At 44.1% G+C, this 20182-nt stretch overlaps 1 protein-coding gene across 4 annotated transcripts in view; it reads left to right on the forward strand.

The window, feature by feature from the left end:
• The window catches only part of LOC124800364 (parathyroid hormone/parathyroid hormone-related peptide receptor-like), a 490636-nt gene that overhangs the window by 435360 nt on the left and 35094 nt on the right, over positions 1 to 20182 (forward strand). For all 4 annotated transcript variants that reach the window (XM_047263018.1, XM_047263001.1, XM_047262994.1 and 1 more), the window contains one exon: positions 2304 to 2434. In XM_047263018.1, coding sequence (XP_047118974.1) covers positions 2304 to 2434 — 131 coding nt within the window. The remainder of the gene's footprint in view (positions 1 to 2303; positions 2435 to 20182) is intronic.

Raw genomic sequence — 20182 nt, forward strand, 5'->3', positions numbered from 1 at the left:
ACCGTTATTTCACTCAATGGAGTCCCTGGCTTTATGAAACCAGATGTCTTGAAACTACATGTTCTCATCGACATTGCAGAAATTTCACAGCCGTGACTATCACCTAAGACACAGATTGTTTTGTGTTTCACACTTTTTGTAACCACAGGATTTAACGTTCTTTTTCTCACCTGATTAGTGTTGTTTTTTTGCTGCACATATTCTAAATGTTCTTCAGTTTGCAGTTTCTCTGGAGATGCATTTTTTAATGTAGTTTCTTTGTTGCATTGAAGTCTGTGGTAGTGTAGGTAAGCGCATTCATTTTCGGAGTTTTTAGAATATCTCCTGACACAGTATTTTCACTGTTTGACCTCCTTACAACGAGCAATGGTTTGCCTACTTTGTTTTCCAACTTTTCAACCCTTTCCAACGTGTTCACTAAATCTGCTAAATTACCTAATCAAGTATTCTAAAACAATAACTCCTAAAGTTATCAGACCAGAGATTTGTCCTTGGAATATCCTTTTCAAAAGGATACTCCTTGTTTTGTTGTAGACTAACTAGTTCCTGGTAGAAATTATTGACTCAAATTGTCTTCCATTTTCTGTGTACAACACAAGGTGCCATTGCTACGCAGTCACCTGTTTGTACCCTTGAAAGTACCTTGCTCATCATACAAGCACCTCTTTGCATATTAACCAACAATATTTCTTCTTTCAACATCATTCTATTTAAGCTGCTTTATACATTGAGCTAATTGTCTTCAGATATGTACATTACAATTGTATCACAAATGTTTGGATTCAAATATCTTATACAATGAGAATACATTTGGAAATGCAAAACAACCAAGAATGTAAGACACAACAAAAGGTCATTGAAATGTTTTTGGTTCTTGCTTCTACAACACTACTGTTGTTACTGTGAGCACCACTCTTACATGTCCAGAACACACCTCCAAGCTACTGCATCTGAGAACAAGTAGCTCACTGCAGGTGGACCCCTTGTCCTGCTTTGCAGATGTTGTATGTCCATATATCTTGCATCATCTTCACATAATAATAAACTATTTCTCTTACAATATGCTTTCTGAAATTTAACTACTTATACAAATATTTATTAATGTCACAACCATATGTAATTATTTAGAAGGACTGAGAGTATGACCCATCATCTTCCCTAAAATGATGTGTTACACCACAAGGTACAACATTTTGTAGTTCAGTCCACACTCAGTCCTAGAAGTTTTTGTATTTGCTTATTGTATCTTCACATATGGCAATTAAAAGTTGCATCATAGTTTGAAGTGCACATTAAAACTACAGGTCCTCCTATAACTTGCTGGTAAGGCAGTTCAGAGATCAGAGGAAGGTGTGGGCATATTACATCCATTAGAACCTTGCTTAGTAAAATGCTGCATCCTTGGATTAAGGACAGCTTTACATTACAGTGGTTGTAGACAAACCAAATAAAAATGTTACAAGAGATGATACAGAGACTGGTTGGCACTGGGAGTGAATATGGCTTGGGAATTAACGTAGAAAAGAGAAATGTCACATGAATGTCTTCAGATGATACACTGTTAAATTTCAGATTGGTATCAAACAATCTGGAAGGCAATCTGGACACCTTTTAGTATATGATAGGCATCATCCCATTGAAATTTGATCCTAACTTGCCACAGTCAAAGAGGCAGTCATAAAATAATCTCTACTTTCTAGTAATATTGACATTAGACTGAAGAAAAAAATGGATTAAGTGTTATATATGGAGTGTGGAACTGTATGGGAAAGAAACTTGGACACTAAGGAAAACAGACAAAAAATTTTTTAACAAGTTTGAGATGATGTGCAGAAGAAGGATAGAAAATATAGAATGAACGAATAACATAGACAGAGGTGCTGACATGAGTTGGTGAGAGGTAATCAGTTGCAGAAATATCATCTACAGAAAACACAGTCTGATAAGCCATATTTTGAGACATTAATGTCTCTTACTTGATGATACATAAGTCAGGTTAGGAGAAAAAACACAGAATGAAAAGAAGAAGACAAGCAGCATTTATTGATGAATGAAAGATAAAGAACAAATATCAGCTGTTGCAGAAACAACTGAAGATAGAGATAAATGGAGGAGAAGAATCATAACTAAAACCTGATGTCATAAGGATGAGCTTTCCTAGCCACCTGTGAAACTGACAGCAGACAGAACACTGTATATGATAATGGTAACAGTATTTAGTTAATACCAAGTATATAGAATGCATTTTTCAATGTAAGTACATAAGTAAATAAATAAAAATCATGTTCTCTTTTTTGTTCTAGGATTGCCTTTCTTGTTTCTTATTCCATGGATTATATGCCGTATTTTCTTAGAAGATGACTTGTGTTGGACTTTAAATTTAAATAAACATATATTTGCAATTATATATGTTCCTGTGGCTGCCTCAAATATTGTAAGTTTAGATGAATATTATTTCTTCTTTTCCTGAAACACATCTACAATTAATTTTTGAATATTTGGTGTTGCCTATCCCGGCTAGAGCACCCACGTTCTAACAACACTACCACAACAACGGTCAAAATTTAATAACGATTGTGGTGTTGCTCACGCTGCTAAATACTGCATTTTCGGGCAACGACAGTCATATTATGTGGCAGGTGTCATTAGAGCACAGTTAACAGAGTCATTTCACGTAATAATGAAAAAACTAGGCACTCATCTTTGTGTGTTTCCAACACTGGTCTCGTCATAAAATCATGGCTCAATCATTGAAAATCTAGGTGGTTATGATTCCAAGTGCCTAGGTTTTATTCTGCTATATTCAAAAGTTATGTAGATGCGCTTCACAAACCATTCTTGAAGCTTACATTTTTACTGGACAATGGTGATGCGAAAAAAATAATCAGCACTTTCTTTCGATTGCTTTTATTGCAATATGACGTAAACACAAAACATCACTTCACAATACAAAACATACTTGAAAACATCTTCCTCACAGTCACTGTTAAAGCTCACATTTTATAAGCTGACTACGTTATGCGTCTTTCCAACATGACGTCCAACACTTGACTTTTTCAAGTTCCGACACTCTAACAACTCAACAACTAACCAACTATCGCTTACGCGGCCAAAAATCAGAGTTACAAGTACGTCAAAGATGATAGTGACAAAAGGAAGAATACACATAAGAATAATATCATTGCAATATAAACATATCGATGTATCACAAGTGAAATCAAAACTGAATGTTGTCTCAGAAATATGTTAAGTTGTTAACAGAAATACAGTAGAATATTACTGGTATCGAGAGGTTCAGGTGAGGTACCATAATGGTTACGTAATTCAAGTACCATTACAGTCTCCACTATGTTGTGAGTAGCAACTTTCCTTTTCATAATATTCTTAAAATCTCTAAGGCTTACTTCCATGTGAGATCTTCTTTGCTACAGTTGTCACTGTTGCCCCCTCCCCCCCCCCCCCCCCCACAAGGGTTGCTACACTTCTGTACTTGCATCATGGAACTGCTGGATAATAAATTCCTCCACCACTCATATGGCTTTCTCTACAACGGCAGTGCATTACCAGTGGAAATCTTACGCAGCATTAGCGGTGTAGCTGGCATTTGCTGGGAAGTGTTAAACAATACCATGTATTCTTATAAATGTCTTCCCATCTCCTCCCTGTCACACCCTACCAGATGCAAAAATGCCATTGTGCAGCTAAATTGATAGATTGTCTCAGCTTTGAATATTCTTGCCTGAAATCCCTAACTAATTCTTTTTCACAAACTGCCTATTGACTTCTGTCTCGGGTTCTTCGGCCGACGTTCATCTAATGATTTTTCTGACGTTTCGCCAGCACGAGTGGCTGGCATTGTCAAAGCTTCACCCTCCATTGCCGGTGGTGAACTGGAGCCGAGCTCGCGGGCGCAGACTATATGTACCTGGCGCGCCAATGTCCGAGGGCTTCTCCGCAGTCATTTCCGGTGCGGTTGTCCTCTTGCTACCTGCGACGGTCGTTCGCTGCAGTACGGGAAGCCAGGATCCGTTGACCTTAAGGTGTTCCTCTTTCTTGTTCAAACTGTTCGCGTTTTTTTGTATTTCTACAGCTTCTCTGAACAAACGCGTGTGATAGTGCTTCTCTACAGCCAGAACTTCCGTGTCGGCGAATTTTATTACGTGGTCGGTCTCATTGAGTGCGTGCTCTGCCACGGCCAATATCTCCACCTGCCCCAACCTACAATGTTGCTTATGCTCGTTGATCCTGGTGTTGATGGATCGTCCAGTCATTCCGACATAAACTTTTCCGCATGTGCATGGTGTACGGTATATTCCCGACATTGCAAGTGGGTCTCTTTTCTCCTTCGCCGATCTAAGACACTCCTTGATCTTCCTTGTTGGTTTGAAAATCGTCTTTACGCCATGTTCGCGCAATATACGGCCGATTCTGTCCGTCACTCTGGGAATGTATGGCAGAAAGGCCGTACCCAACATTTCTTTTTCTGGTTCCTTACTTCGCCGAGTGTTTGGCTCTGTTACACTTCTAATATAATTTTTGGAGTACCCATTGATTGCTCCTCAGGACAGCTTCCAGGTGTTGCAGTTCTCGTTTGAGGTGTTGCAGCTCACATATTCGCCCTGCTCTCGTTACGAGTGTACTAATCATGCCTCTTTACTGGCTCGGGTGGTGGTTTGACAGTTTGTGAAGGTATCAGTCCATGTGTGTCGGTTTTCGATACACGCTGTGTCCCAGGTTTTCGCCATCCCTTGTGACCAACACATCTAGAAATGGCAGTTTCTTGTCCTTTTCTACTTCCATGGTAAATGTTATGTTGGCATGGAGGCTGTTCAAGTGTCTTAGGAAGTCACCGAGCTGTTCTTCACCATGGCTCCACACCACGAAAGTATCATCGACGTACCTGTACCACACCTTAGGTTTGCAAGTCGCCGAGTCCAGTGCCTGTGCTTCGAATTGTTCCATGAAGAAGTTGGCCACCACTGGACTGAGAGCACTACCTATGGCCACGCCTTCCAGCTGTTCGTAGAAATCTCCATTCCACGTGAAATAGCTCATGGTGAGACATGCATGGGAGAGCTTTCTGATGTCCTGAGGGAAAATGGAGCCGATGTGCTCCAGAGCATCACTGAGTGGCACTTTCGTAAATAACGAAACAAAATCAAAGCTGACTAAGATGTCGTTTGGTGAAGGTTTCAGTTTCTTCAGCTTCTCAATGAAATGTCCTGAGTCCTTAATGTATGTGCTGGTCTTCCCCACGTGTCGCTGGAGCAGAGAGGCCAAGTGTTTTGCCAATTTATATGTTGGTGATCCAGGAGCGCTAACGATCGGTCTCAGTGGAACGTTGTTCTTATGGATCTTGGGTAATCCATACAGCAGAGGTGGTAGGGCTTCTGTGTTGCGCAGGTTTCTCTGTATGTCCGCCAGCAGAGAAGATGCCTTGATTAATCGATTCGTATTCCATGTGATACGCTGCGTCGGATCTGCGCTTAGTTTTCGGTACGTCGTTGGAACTAATAGGTCTCGGATCTTTTGCTCATAATCTTCGGTCTTCATCACAACGGTCGCATTCCCCTTATCGGCAGGCAGTACCAATATACTCTTGTCGGCGTTGAGATTCTTAATGGCTTGTACCTCTTCTTTCTTCAGGTTGCAAGCTGGTGGTTTTGCTCAGCGCAGTATCCTGGCTGTTTCCGTGGGTATTTCCTCTGCTCTTTCACAAGGAAGGGTCTTTGCGAAAGGGCGGAGGAAATATGCACAGAAACAGCCAGGATACTGCGACGAGCAATACGACCAGCTTGCAACCTGAAGAAAGAAGAGGTACAAGCCATTAAGAATCTCAACGCCGACAAGAGTATATTGGTACTGCCTGCCGATAAGGGGAATGCGACCGTCGTGCTGAAGACCGAAGATTATGAGCAAAAGATCCAAGACCTATTAGATCCGACGACGTACCGAAAACTAAGCACAGATCCGATGCAGTGTATCACACGGAATACGAATCGATTAATCAAGGTGTCTTCTCTGCCAGCAGACATACAGAGAAACCTGCGCAACACAGAAGCCCTACCACCTCGGCTGTATGGATTACCCAAGATCCATAAGAACAACGTTCCACTGAGACCGATCGTTAGCGCTCCTGGATCACCAACATATAAATTGGCAAAACACTTGGCCTCTCTGCTCCAGCCACACGCGGGGAAGACCGACACATACATTAAGGACTCAGGACATTTCATTGAGAAGCTGAAGAAACTGAAACTTGCACCAAACGACATCTTGGTCAGCTTTGATTTTGTTTCGTTAGTTATGAAAGTGCCACTCAGTGATGCTCTGGAGCACATCGGTTCCACTTTCCCGCAGGACATCAGAAAGCTCTTCCATGCATGTCTCACCATGAGCTATTTCACGTGGAATGGAGATTTCTACGAACAGCTGGAAGGCGTGGCCATGGGTAGTGCTCTCAGTCCAGTGGTGGCCAACTTCTTCATGGAACAATTCGAAGCACAGGCACTGGACTCGGCGACTTGCAAACCTAAGGTGTGGTACAGGTACGTCGATGATACTTTCGTGGTGTGGAGCCATGGTGAAGAACAGCTCGGTGACTTCCTAAGACACTTGAACAGCCTCCATGCCAACATAACATTTACCATGGAAGTAGAAAAGGACAAGAAACTGCCATTTCTAGATGTGTTGGTCACAAGGGATGGCGAAAACCTGGGACACAGCGTGTATCGAAAACCGACACACACGGACCGATACCTTCACAAACTGTCAAACCACCACCCGAGCCAGAAAAGAGGCATGATTAGTACGCTCGTAACGAGAGCAGGACGAATATGTGAGCTGCAACACCTCAAACGAGAACTGCAACACCTGGAAACTGTCCTGAGGAGCAATCAATGGGTACTCCAAAAATTATATTAGAAGTGTAACAGAGCCAAACACTCGGCGAAGTAAGGAACCAGAAAAAGAAATGTTGGGTACGGCCTTTCTGCCATACATTCCCAGAGTGACGGACAGAATCAGCCGTATATTGCGCGAACATGGTGTAAAGACGATTTTCAAACCGACAAGGAAGATCAAGGAGTGTCTTAGATCGGCGAAGGAGAAAAGAGACCCACTTGCAATGTCGGGAATATACCGTACACCATGCACATGCGGAAAAGTTTATGTCGGAATGACTGGACGATCCATCAACACCAGGTTCAACGAGCATAAGCAACATTGTAGGTTGGGGCAGGTGGAGATATCGGCCGTGGCAGAGCACGCACTCAACGAGACCGACCACGTAATAAAATTCGCCGACACGGAAGTTCTGGCTGTAGAGAAGCACTATCACCCGCACTTGTTCAGAGAAGCTGTAGAAATACAAAAAAACGCGAACAGTTTGAACAAGAAAGAGGAACACCTTAAGGTCAACGGATCCTGGCTTCCCGTACTGCAGCGAACGACCGTCGCAGGTAGCAAGAGGAGAACCGCACCGGAAATGACCGAGGAGAAGTCCTTGGACGTTGGCGCGCCAGGTACATATAAGTCTGCGCCCGCGATCTTGGCTCCAGGGGCACCTTAGGGGGAAAAAAGGACAGGTATACACTCGCAAACGCACACTTATCCATCCACACATACACAGACACAGACACAAGCAGACATTTGTAAACGCAAGTTGTTTGTGCAGAGATGTCAAAGAGGCGGGAGTACAGAGGCAAAGATGTTGTTGAAAGACAGGTGAGGTATGAGCGGCGGCAACCCGAAATTAGCGGAGGTTGAGGCCTGGCAGATAACGAGAAGAGAGGATATACTGAAGGGCAGCTTCCCATCTCCGAAGTTCTGACAGGTTGGAGTTAGTAGGAAGTATCCAGATAACCCAGACGATGAAACACTGTGCCAAGATGTGCTGGCCATGCAACAAGGCATGTTTAGCCACAGGGTGATCCTCATTACCAACAAACACGGTCTGCCTGTGTCCATTCCTGCGAATGGACAGTTTGTTGCTGGTCATTCCCACATAGAAAGCTTCACAGTGTAGGCAGGTCACTTGGTAAATCACGTGGGTGATTTCATACGTGGCTCTGCCTTTGATCGTGTACACCTTCCGGATTACAGGACTGGAGTAGGTGGTGGTGGGAGGGTGCATGGGACAGTTTTACACCGGGGGCGTTACAAGGGTAGGAGCCAAGGGTAGGGAAGGTGGTTTGGGGATTTCATAGGAATGCACTAAGAGGTTGAGAAGGTTAGGTGGACGGCGGAAAGACACTCTTGGTGGAGTGGGGAGGATTTCATGAAGGATGGATCTCATTTCAGGGCAGGATTTGAGGAAGTTGTATCCCTGCTGGAGAGCCACACTCAGGGTCTGACCCAGTCCCAGAAAGTATCCTGTCACAAGCGGGGCACTTTTGGGGTTCTTCTGTGGGAGGTTCTGGGTTTGAGGAGATGAGGAAGTGGCTCTGGTTATCTGCTTCTGTACCAGGTCGGGAGGGTAGTTGAGGGATGCGAAAGCTTTTTTCAGGTTGTTGGTGTAATTGTTCAGGGATTCCGGACTGGACCAGATTCATTTGCCATGAAGACCTAGGCTGTAGGGAAGGGACCCTTTGATGTGGAATGGGTGGCAGTTGTCATAATGGAGGTACTGTTGCTTGTTGGTGGGTTTGATGTGGACGGACGTGTGAAGCTCGCCATTGGACAGATGGAGGTCAATGTCAAGGAAAGTGGTATGGGATTTGGAGTAGGACCAGGTGAATCTGATGGAACCAAAGCAGTTGAGGTTGGAGAGGAAATTCTGGAGTTCTTCTTCACTGTGAGCCCAGATCACGAAGATATCATCAATAAATCTGTACCAAAATTTAGGTTGACAGGCCTGGGTAACCAAGAAGGCTTCCTCTAAGCGACCCATGAATAGTTTGGTGTACGGGGGGGGCCATCCTGTTACTCATGGCTGATCCCTTTAATTGTTGGTATGTCTGGCCTTCGAAAGTGAAGAAGTTGTGGGTCAGGATGAAGCTGGATAAGGTAATGAGGAAAGAGGTTTTAGGTAGGGTGGCAGGTGATGAGCGTGAAAGGAAGTGCTCCATTACAGCGGGGGCCTGGACATGCGGAATATTGTGTATAAGGAAGTGGCATCAATGGTTACAAGGATGGTTTCCGGGGGTAACAGACTGGGTAAGGATTCCAGGCGTTCGAGAAAGTGGTTAGTGTCTTTGATGAAGGATGGGAGACTGCATGTAATGGGTTGAAGGTGTTGATCTACGTAGGCAGAGATACGTTGTGTGGGGGCTTGGTAACCAGCTACAATGGGGTGGCCAGGCTGATTGGGTTTGTGAATTTTAGGAAGAAGGTAGAAGGTAGGGGTGCGGGGTGTCGGTGGGGTCAGTAAGTTGATGGAGTCAGGTGAAAGGTTTTGTAGGGGGCCTAAGGTTCTGAGGATTCCTTGAAGCTCTGCCTGGGCATCAGGAATGGGATTACCTTGGCAAACTTTGTATGTGGTGTTGTCTGAAAGCTGACGCAGTCCCTCAGCCACATACTCCCGATGATCAAGTGCCATGGTCGTGGAACCCTTGTCTGCTGCAACAATGACGATGGATCAGTCAGCCTTCAGATCACGGATAACCTAGGCTTCAGCAGTGGCGATGTTGGGAGTAGGATTAAGGTATATTAAGAAGGATTGAGAGGCAAGACTGGAAGTCAGAAATTCCTGGAAGGTTTGGAGAGGGTGATTTTGAGGAAGAGGACGTGGGTCCCCCTGTGACGGAGGACGGAAGTGTTTCAGGCAGGGTTCAATTTGGATAGTGTCTTGGGGAGTTGGACCATTAGGAGTAGGATTAGGATCAGTTTTCTTTGTGGCAAAGTGATATTTCCAGCAGAGAGTACGAGTGTAGGACAGTAAATATGTGACAAGGGCTGTTTGGTTGAATCTGGGAGTGGGGCTAAAGGTGAGGCCTTTGGATAGGACAGAGGTTTCAGATTGGGAGAGAGGTTTGGAGGAAATGTTAAATACTGAATTAGGGTGTTGTGGTTCCAGATTGTATTGATTGCAATTTTGAGGTTTTGGGGGAGTGGAGCTGGAAGTGGGAGATTGAGTAGATGGGAGAGACTGGGTCTGTGTGCAATGAGAGGAGTTTGAGGTTTGCTGTAAAGGTTGTGAAGGGCGAGTGAGTTGCCTTTCCGGAGGTGGGAAACCAGGAGATTGGATAGTTTTTTGAGGTGGAGGGTGGCATGCTGTTCTAATTTGCGGTTGGCCTGTAAGAGGATGCTCTGAACAGCCAGTGTGGATGTGGGAGAGGAAAGATTGAGGACTTTTATTAAGGATAGGAGTTGACGGGTGTGTTCATTGGCTGAGTTGATGTGTAGGTGAAGGTTTAGGTGGGTGAGGGCAATGGATTGTTCAGTTTGGAACTGGTATAGGGACTGATGGAAAGAAGGGTTACAGCCAGAGATGGGAACTTTAAATGTGAGGCCTTTGGGGGTAATGCCAAATGTCAGACAAGCCTGAGAAAATAAAATATGGAAGCGTAATCTGGCTAGGGTGAAGGCATGTTTGCGGAGGGAATGTAAATAAAACTTAATGGGGTCTTTGTGGCGGTGTTGTGAGGGTGACATGGTATTAGAGGGTGGAAAGTGTAACATGAGGCTGAAATGAAAATGAAAATAAAAATATATGGGGAGAGATAAAGGAGAACTAGAAAGCAACTGGAGATCAGGTGTGAAAAAAGGCGAAAAAGTGTTGCTTAAAGCTGGGCTATGTTGATCCTGTGGTGAACTTGGGTTGGTAGACAATAATGTGAGCAAAGGTTAGGTGGTTGTGTCGCCGCCAAAACACGTTAAATAGTGGAGAAAGTCGGGAAAATTTCGAAAAAACTGCGTGTAAATGTATTACAAGGAGTGGTTTTGTGATGGCAGATTATGAAAGTGAGGCTAACAATTGTCTGACAAAGAAATAATGACGTTAACACCTGTGGGAAGTGGCTAAAAAGGATCAGTGATGTGGGAAAAATGGAAATGGAAATAAAGCGAAAGTTATTAGAACTAGCCAAAATGGTTGTTTAATAGGTGAAAGGAACTGTTTGTGAACTGGAAACGGTGAATTTTATAGCAAAGGTAGTGTTGAAAGCGGAAGAAGCAAACTTTTTTTTTGGTTTGGAAGTGGGTTACATATTACTGAGTACATATAGGCGGGATAAAATTGTATGGTAGATTGCGGTAAAAAGGAGAAGGTGAATGCAAAGTGAAACTACTTGCAAAAACAGAAAGAGGAAAAAAGATGACAGAAAAGATTTCGAAATGCAACAGTGACAATAACAAACGTAATTGTTGGGTTCAAATTAATGATATGAATATAATAGAGGAAAACATTCCACGTGGGAAAAATATATCTAAAAACAAAGATGATGTGACTTACCAAACAAAAGTGCTGGCAGGTTGATAGACACACAAACATACACACAAAATTCAAGCTTTCGCAACCAACGGTTGCTTCATCAGGAAAGAGGGAAGGACAGGTAAAGACGAAAGGATGCCACCGATTCCACATCAAATGGTCCCTTCCCTACAGCCTAGGTCTTCGTGTCAAACGAATGTGCTCCAGTCTGGAATCCCTGAACCATTACACCAAAAATCTGAAAACAGCTTTCGCATCCCGCAACTACCCTCCAAACCTGGTACAGAAGCAAATAACCAGAGCCACTTCCTCATCCCCTCAAACCCAGAACCTTCCACAGAAGAACCCCAAAAGTGCCCCACTTGAGGCAGGATACTTTCCGGGACTGGATTAGACTCTGAATGTGGCACTTCCTCAAATCCTGCCCTGAAATGAGATTCATCCTTCATGAAATCCTCACCACTCCACCAAGAGTGTCTTTCTGCTGTCCACCTAACCTTCGTAACTTCTTAGTTTATCCCTATGAAATCCCCAAACCACCTTCCCTACCCTCTGGCTCCTACCCTTGTAACTGCCCCCGGTGTAAACCTGTACCATGCACCCTCCCACCACCACGTACTCCAGTCCTGTAACCCAGAAGGTGTACACGATCAAAGGCAGAGCCACGTGTGAAAGCACCCACATGATTTACCAACTGACCTGCCTACACTGTGAAGCTTTCTATGTGGGAATGACCAGCAACAAACTGTCCATTTGCATGAGTGGACACACGCAGACAGTGTTTGTTTGTAATGAGGATCACCCTGTGGCTAAACATGCCTTGTTGCATGGCCAGCACATCTTGGCACAGTGTTTCATCGTCTGGGTTATCTGGATACTTCCTACTAACTCCAACCTGTCAGAACTTCGGAGATGGGAAGCTGCCCTTCAGTATATTCTCTCTTCTCATTATCCACCAGGCCTCAACCTCCGCTAATTTCAAGTTGCCACCGCTCATACCTCACCTGTCTTTCAACAACATCTTTGCCTCTGTACTTCCGCCTCGACTGACATCTCTGCCCAAACTCTTTGCCTTTACAAATGTCTGCTTTGGAGATTGGTCAAACTCGTTCATTCCCGTGAACTACTTCATTCGTTTCACTCTTTGCCCAGTTCGCCGCTCAGCCGCTGCTATGCTCGCTTCGCCTCGCTCGTACAATGAAGCTTCATAATACTTCATAATTTTACCAACAGATGGCCGAACTATGCAGTAACATGCACGCAACGTTTTACGCTCTTGCAGCATCTGAGTTTTATTTTTTGTATTCATGGACTGAAAACCAGGGCTACCAAAGAAACGCAGTCCAATTTTATGTTCCTTTTAAAATTTAATCCAAAATAGAATCAGTATGTTTACCACTGTCACAAAGTCTATACACGTATGTTAAGTAATTATTCAGAAGTTTTCCTGTAGATTTTATTTTTGTTGAGAATAATAACCCTGCACATTCAACACGTAAACAGTCACCTGTAGTCATTGGTACGATTTTGAGTAAAATCCCTCTTTCAGTGTTATTAACAAACCTTTTATTTTCATGTTGGCTGTGCATGCTCATACAGTCAGCCTCTTCGTTTGTATCTTTAATATTCATTTGTCTGCAAGCGTTGCCAACGGTAGGATACCCGTAGACGCGAAGTTTAGTTGTACAAATGGTCATGGGTAATGATGCCAGCACTGCATGAAGCAGCTGACGCTGCCTTCCCTTGGCCCCTCACCTCCCGAACCCCTCCTAAACCTATCGCTCCTCACAAACACCACACGATTCTTCAACAGGCAGTAGAAGGAGGACTGAAGTGAAGTGAGAATGAGTGACGTGGCGCCGATGAAGTGGGAGAGGAAAAGGGAGAGGGGAAGAGAGTGAGTGAATTAGAAGAATGTGTGCAGTGTGCTACCTCTGAAGAGTTTGAAGTACCTGTTCATTGAAATTGAATGGTTAGTTCACACTTCACTGCAGTGAAGCGTTCATTTGAACAACTCATTCACGAGCTCCCCATCACTAGTCTGCTTGTATCTGTGTATGTGTGGATGGATATGTGTGTGAGTGCAAGTGTATACCTGTCCTTTCTTCCCCCTAAGGTAAATCTTTCTGCTCCCGGGATTGGAATGACTCCTTACCCTCTCCCTTAAAACCCACATCCTTTCATCTTTCCCTCTCCTTCCCTCTTTCCTGATGAAGCAACCGTTGGTTGCGAAAGCTTGAATTTTGTGTGTATGTTTGTGTTTGTTTGTGTGTCTATCAACCTGCCAGCGCTTTCGTTTGGTAAGTCACGTCATCTTTGTTTTTAGATATATTTTTCCCACATGGAATGTTTCCCTCTATTATATTCATATCATTAATTTGAACCCAACAATTACGTTTGTTATTGTCACTGTTGCATTTCGAAATCTTTTCTGTCATATTTTTTTCTCTTTCTGTTTTTGCAAGTAGTTTCACTTTGTATTCACCTTCTCCTTTTTACCGTAATCCACCATACAATTTTATACCGCCTATATATACTCAGTAATATGTAACCCACTTCCAAACCAAAAAAAAGTTTGCTTCTTCCGCTTTCAACACTACCTTTGCTATAAAATTCACCGTTTCCAGTTCACAAACAGTTCCTTTCACCTATTAAACAACCATTTTGGCTAGTTCTAATAACTTTCGCTTTATTTCCATTTCCATTTTTCCCACATCACTGATCCTTTTTAGCCACTTCCCACAGGTTTTAACGTCATTATTTCTTTGTCAGACAATTGTTAGCCTCACTTTCATAATCTGCCATCACAAAACCACTCCTTGTAATACATTTACACGCAGTTTTTTCGAAATTTTCCCGACTTTCTCCACTATTTAACGTGTTTTGGCGGCGACACAACCACCTAACCTTTGCTCACATTATTGTCTACCAACCCAAGTTCACCACAGGATCAATATAGCCCAGCTTTAACCAACACTTTTTCGCCTTTTTTCACACCTGATCTCCAGTTGCTTTCTAGTTCTCCTTTATCTCTCCCCATATATTTTTATTTTCATTTTCATTTCAGCCTCATGTTACACTTTCCACCCTCTAATACCATGTCACCCTCACAACACCGCCACAAAGACCCCATTAAGTTTTATTTACATTCCCTCCGCAAACATGCCTTCACCCTAGCCAGATTACGCTCCCATATTTTATTTTCTCAGGCTTGTCTGACATTTGGCATTACCCCCAAAGGCCTCACATTTAAAGTTCCCATCTCTGGCTGTAACCCTTCTTTCCATCAGTCCCTATACCAGTTCCAAACTGAACAATCCATTGCCCTCACCCACCTAAACCTTCACCTACACATCAACTCAGCCAATGAACACACCCGTCAACTCCTATCCTTAATAAAAGTCCTCAATCTTTCCTCTCCCACATCCACACCGGCTGTTCAGAGCATCCTCTTACAGGCCAACCGCAAATTAGAACAGCATGCCACCCTCCACCTCAAAAAACTATCCAATCTCCTGGTTTCCCACCTCCGGAAAGGCAACTCACTCACCCTTCACAACCTTTACAGCAAACCTCAAACTCCTCTCATTGCACACAGACCCAGTCTCTCCCATCTACTCAATCTCCCACTTCCAGCTCCACTCCCCCAAAACCTCAAAATTGCAATCAATACAATCTGGAACCACAACACCCTAATTCAGTAGTTAACATTTCCTCCAAACCTCTCTCCCAATCTGAAACCTCTGTCCTATCCAAAGGCCTCACCTTTAGCCCCACTCCCAGATTCAACCAAACAGCCCTTGTCACATATTTACTGTCCTACACTCGTACTCTCTGCTGGAAATATCACTTTGCCACAAAGAAAACTGATCCTAATCCTACTCCTAATGGTCCAACTCCCCAAGACACTATCCAAATTGAACCCTGCCTGAAACACTTCCGTCCTCCGTCACAGGGGGACCCACGTCCTCTTCCTCAAAATCACCCTCTCCAAACCTTCCAGGAATTTCTGACTTCCAGTCTTGCCTCTCAATCCTTCTTAATATACCTTAATCCTACTCCCAACATCGCCACTGCTGACGCCTAGGTTATCCGTGATCTGAAGGCTGACTGATCCATCGTCATTGTTGCAGCAGACAAGGGTTCCACGACCATGGCACTTGATCATCGGGAGTATGTGGCTGAGGGACTGCGTCAGCTTTCAGACAACACCACATACAAAGTTTGCCAAGGTAATCCCATTCCTGATGCCCAGGCAGAGCTTCAAGGAATCCTCAGAACCTTAGGCCCCCTACAAAACCTTTCACCTGACTCCATCAACTTACTGACCCCACCGACACCCCGCACCCCTACCTTCTACCTTCTTCCTAAAATTCACAAACCCAATCAGCCTGGCCACCCCATTGTAGCTGGTTACCAAGCCCCCACACAACGTATCTCTGCCTACGTAGATCAACACCTTCAACCCATTACATGCAGTCTCCCATCCTTCATCAAAGACACTAACCACTTTCTCGAACGCCTGGAATCCTTACGCAGTCTGTTACCCCCGGAAAACATCCTTGTAACCATTGATGCCACTTCCTTATACACAAATATTCCGCACTTCCAGGGCCCCACTGTGATGGAGCACTTCCTTTCACGCCAATCACCTTCCACCCTACCTAAAACCTCTTTCCTCATTACCTTATCCAGCTTCATCCTGACCCACAACTTCTTCACTTTCAAAGGCCAGACACACCAACAATTAAAGGGAACAGCCATGGGTACCAGGATGGCCCCCTCGTATGGCAGCCTATTCATGGGTCACTTAGAGGAAGCCTTCTTGGTTACCCAGGCCTGTCAACCTAAAGTTTGGTACAGATTTATTGATGACATCTTCATGATCTGGACTCACAGTGAAGAAGAACTCCAGAATTCCCTCTCCAATCTCAACTGCTTTGGTTCCATCAGATTCACCTGGTCCTACTCCAAATCCCATACCACTTTCCTTGACGCTGACCTCCATCTGTCCAATGGCCAACTTCACACGTCCGTCCACATCAAACCCACCAACAAGCAACAGTACCTCCATTATGACAGCTGCCACCCATTCCACATCAAATGGTCCCTTCCCTACAGCCTAGGTATTCGTGGCAAATGAATCTGGTCCAGTCCGGAATCCCTGAACAATTACACCAACAACCCGAAAACAGCTTTCGCATCCCGCAACTACCCTCCCAACCTGGTACAGAAGCAAATAACCAGAGCCTCTTCCTCATCCCCTCAAACCCAGAACCATCCACAGAAGAACCCCAAAAGTGCCCCAGTTGTGACAGGATTCTATCCGGGACTGGATCAGACTCTGAATGTGGCTCTCCAGTAGGGATATGACTTCCTCAGATCCTGCCCTGAAATGAGATCCATCCTTTATGAAATCCTCCCCACTCCACCAAGAGTGTCTTTCTGCCATCCACCTAACCTTCTTAACGTCTTAGTGCATCCCTATGAAATCCCCAAACCTCCTTCCCTACCCTCTGGCTCCTAGCCTTGTAACCGCCCCCAGTGTAAAACCTGTCCCATGCACCCTCCCACCACCACCTACTCCAGTCCTGTAATCCGGAAGGTGTACACGATCAAAGGCAGAGCCACGTATGAAATCACCCACGTGATTTACCAACTGACCTGCCTACACTGTGAAGCTTTCTATGTGGGAATGACCAGCAACAAACTGTCCATTCGCAGGAATGGACACAGGCAGACCGTGTTTGTTGGTAATGAGGATCACCCTGTGGCTAAACATGCCTTGTTGCATGGCCAGCACATCTTGGCACAGTGTTTCATCGTCTGGGTTAACTGGATACTTCCTACTAACTCCAACCTGTCAGAACTTCGGAGATAGGAAGCTGCACTTCAGTATATTCTCTCTTCTCGTTATCCGCCAGGCCTCAACCTCCGCTAATTTCAAGTTGCCGCCGCTCATACCTCACCTGTCTTTCAACAACATCTTTGCCTCTGTACTTCCGCCTCTTTGACGTCTCTGCCCAAACTCTTTGCGTTTACAAATGTCTGCTTGTGACTGTGTATGTGCGGATGGATATGTGTGTGTGTGTGTGTGCGCGAGTGTATACCTGTCCTTTTTTCCCCCTAAGGTAAGTCTTTCCGCTCCCGGGATTGGAATGACTCCTTACCCTCTCCCTTAAAACCCACATCCTTTCGTCTTTCCCTCTCCTTCCCTTTTTCCTGATGAAGCAACCGTTTGTTGCGAAAGCTTGAATTTTGTGAGTATGTTTGTGTTTTTTTGTGTGTTATCGACCTGCCAGCGCTTTTGTTTGGTAAGTCTCATCATCTTTGTGTGTGTGTGTGTGTGTGTGTGTGTGTGTGTGTGCGTGTGTGTCTATATATATATATATATATATATATATATATGTGTGTGTGTGTGTGTGTGTGTGTGTGTGTGTGTGTGTGTGTGTCTGCTGTGGATGGATATGTGTGTGTGTGTGCGAGTGTATACTCGTCCTTTTTCCCCCTAAGGTAAGTCTTTCCACTCCCGGGATTGGAATGACTCCTTACCCCCTCCCTTAAAACCCAAATCCTTTCATCTTTCCCTCTCCTTCCCTCTTTCCTGACAAAGCAACCGTTGGTTGCGAAAGCTAGAATTTTGTGTGTATGTTTGTGTTTGTTTGTGTGTCTATCGACGTGCCAGCACTTTCGTTTGGTAAGTCACATCATCGTTGTTTTTAGATATATTTTTCCCACGTGGAATGTTTCCATTATATATATATATACACACACACACGACACACACACAGACTTCCCCACAAATGGATTTACTGATGAGGTGGTGATGACATGTAGGAAGGTAGACATTTGGAATTGACTATGCCCTTCTTTGTTCCATTAGCCATTCTAGCTCTCTGTGCAATTCCACATTATCAGCTAGCACTTGAGCTACCAGATCGAGCATATGCCGAAAAGCTTCCTGAGCTGGCACTTTTTCACTCACTGCTAGTCTGCTCATTTATTACTACCAGAATCATACTATACACCCCAGAAAAGAAAAGTGGAAAGAGAAGAAACTACCACACAGGTCCATACAAAAATTTAAAAAAACCACTTATTGTACATTTTCATTAAACTCCACTGCTGCACTGTCACTACTGTTGCTGCACTTCATCTGTGAGTCATTCCAACCTCCAACAGCTTTCCTGACACCTCATGTAAATAAGTAAATGTGATACTTATAGATGGGTGTGGGGGTTTCTGGTAAGGAGGTGGATGTGCAGTAAATTCAGACAGCCAGTGGTGGCTGATACATTTTATTGGTTTTCTTCTTGGAGAGACATAGTGAATGCATTTGAGGTGGTCATCACCAGTGAGTGATTAATCTCCGACTGGGGCACACTGGTGAAGATTCACTGGTACAACACTTCTCATTATGCACCTCCGCAATGAGCAACTGTGCTTAACTGCATATTCCTAGCTGCCTTGAAATACTGTATCAGGTGATGGCACCTTCAGTCCAGCAGTAGTCTGTAGCATCGCCCAGGGTCAAATCCTGATATGGTGGCAGGAGATCCGTGGCTGGCAGTGGTTAACTCAGTGGTACTGGGCTGGGAGTCTTAGTTTGACCATTGGCCCACCTAAGCTATGGCTGGACTACTAGGCTGGTTGTTCTGTCGAGGTGGCAGAAGAAATTTGGCAGCCTCACTGCAGAAGTTTACACACAGCAGACATGGAATCAAAGCCCAGCTGTACCCATGCCCAGCCTGGTCCAGCATCTAGCTTTTATCCATAGGACAGGATAGTCCTTGTTGCTACAGCACTACAGATGTCATGTACGACACTCACCTAGCACTGGTGAAATGTCTTGAACACTGGTCATTGCCCCAGCAGCTGGGTCATGGTTGCAGAACTGCTCAAGTGGCATAATGCTGACCTAAGTGTGTGTCGTCAAGCACTTGGATTATGGTATCCGTGCCTAGCCTGGGCCCACATCATAACAGCACAAAAGACAGAACACTACAATACTGAGGTGGATACAAATATTATAATGTGAATGTAACCTACTGTAAAGATTGATGTGTTCTATTAGTTTTGGTTTACATATATGCTGTCTTTTTGGTTTGACAGCTTTACATTTAAATCAACAGTTTCAGACAGCCTTAAAAATGAAATTATAGGAAGAAGCATGTTGAGAGCAAATTGATAAGTGCGGTAAATTTCTGTAAAAAGAAAATGATGGCTGGTGAACATAAATTTTTTAATAATTTTGTGCAAAATGACAAATGGGAATAAGGAGCAATGACTTATTATTAGCTCTGTAAACTCATGGGATGAGGTTCATTTAAAGTTGAATGAATATTTTGACTGTGGCTGGGTGGTATACCATCTGCATAACAGGAATGCAGACCAATTCTCTATTCCTGTCTCCAAGAATAATGTCATGGACAACAAATATACAGTTGTAGAACCAAGACAGACTGAACCGGGAAACCTAAACATCTTGGACATTTTACTGAAAACAGAAAAATTGGAAGGGATTTATAGTGAAAAAATGAATAAGAGTTGGGTATCTTTCTGTGAAGCTATGAATTACTATATAAATATTAGTGTCAAAAATCAAACAATGCAAACTCCTGGTAGGAATATGACCGCCAACTCCAGCATCTCAGACTGGTCATGGGTGCGTGAAGTGTGCTTGCTAGTGTGTGGGTGAATGGTGTGTGTGTCTCTTAGTGATGACAACTGTGGCCGAAAACTTTATGTTGGTGTCTTTTCATTGTACCTGTTTGTAACTTGATGTGTCTTCTTTACGGTAAGTAGAAATCT

Source organism: Schistocerca piceifrons, chromosome 1, assembly GCF_021461385.2.
Source record: "Schistocerca piceifrons isolate TAMUIC-IGC-003096 chromosome 1, iqSchPice1.1, whole genome shotgun sequence".
Taxonomy (NCBI): Eukaryota; Metazoa; Arthropoda; class Insecta; order Orthoptera; family Acrididae; genus Schistocerca; species Schistocerca piceifrons.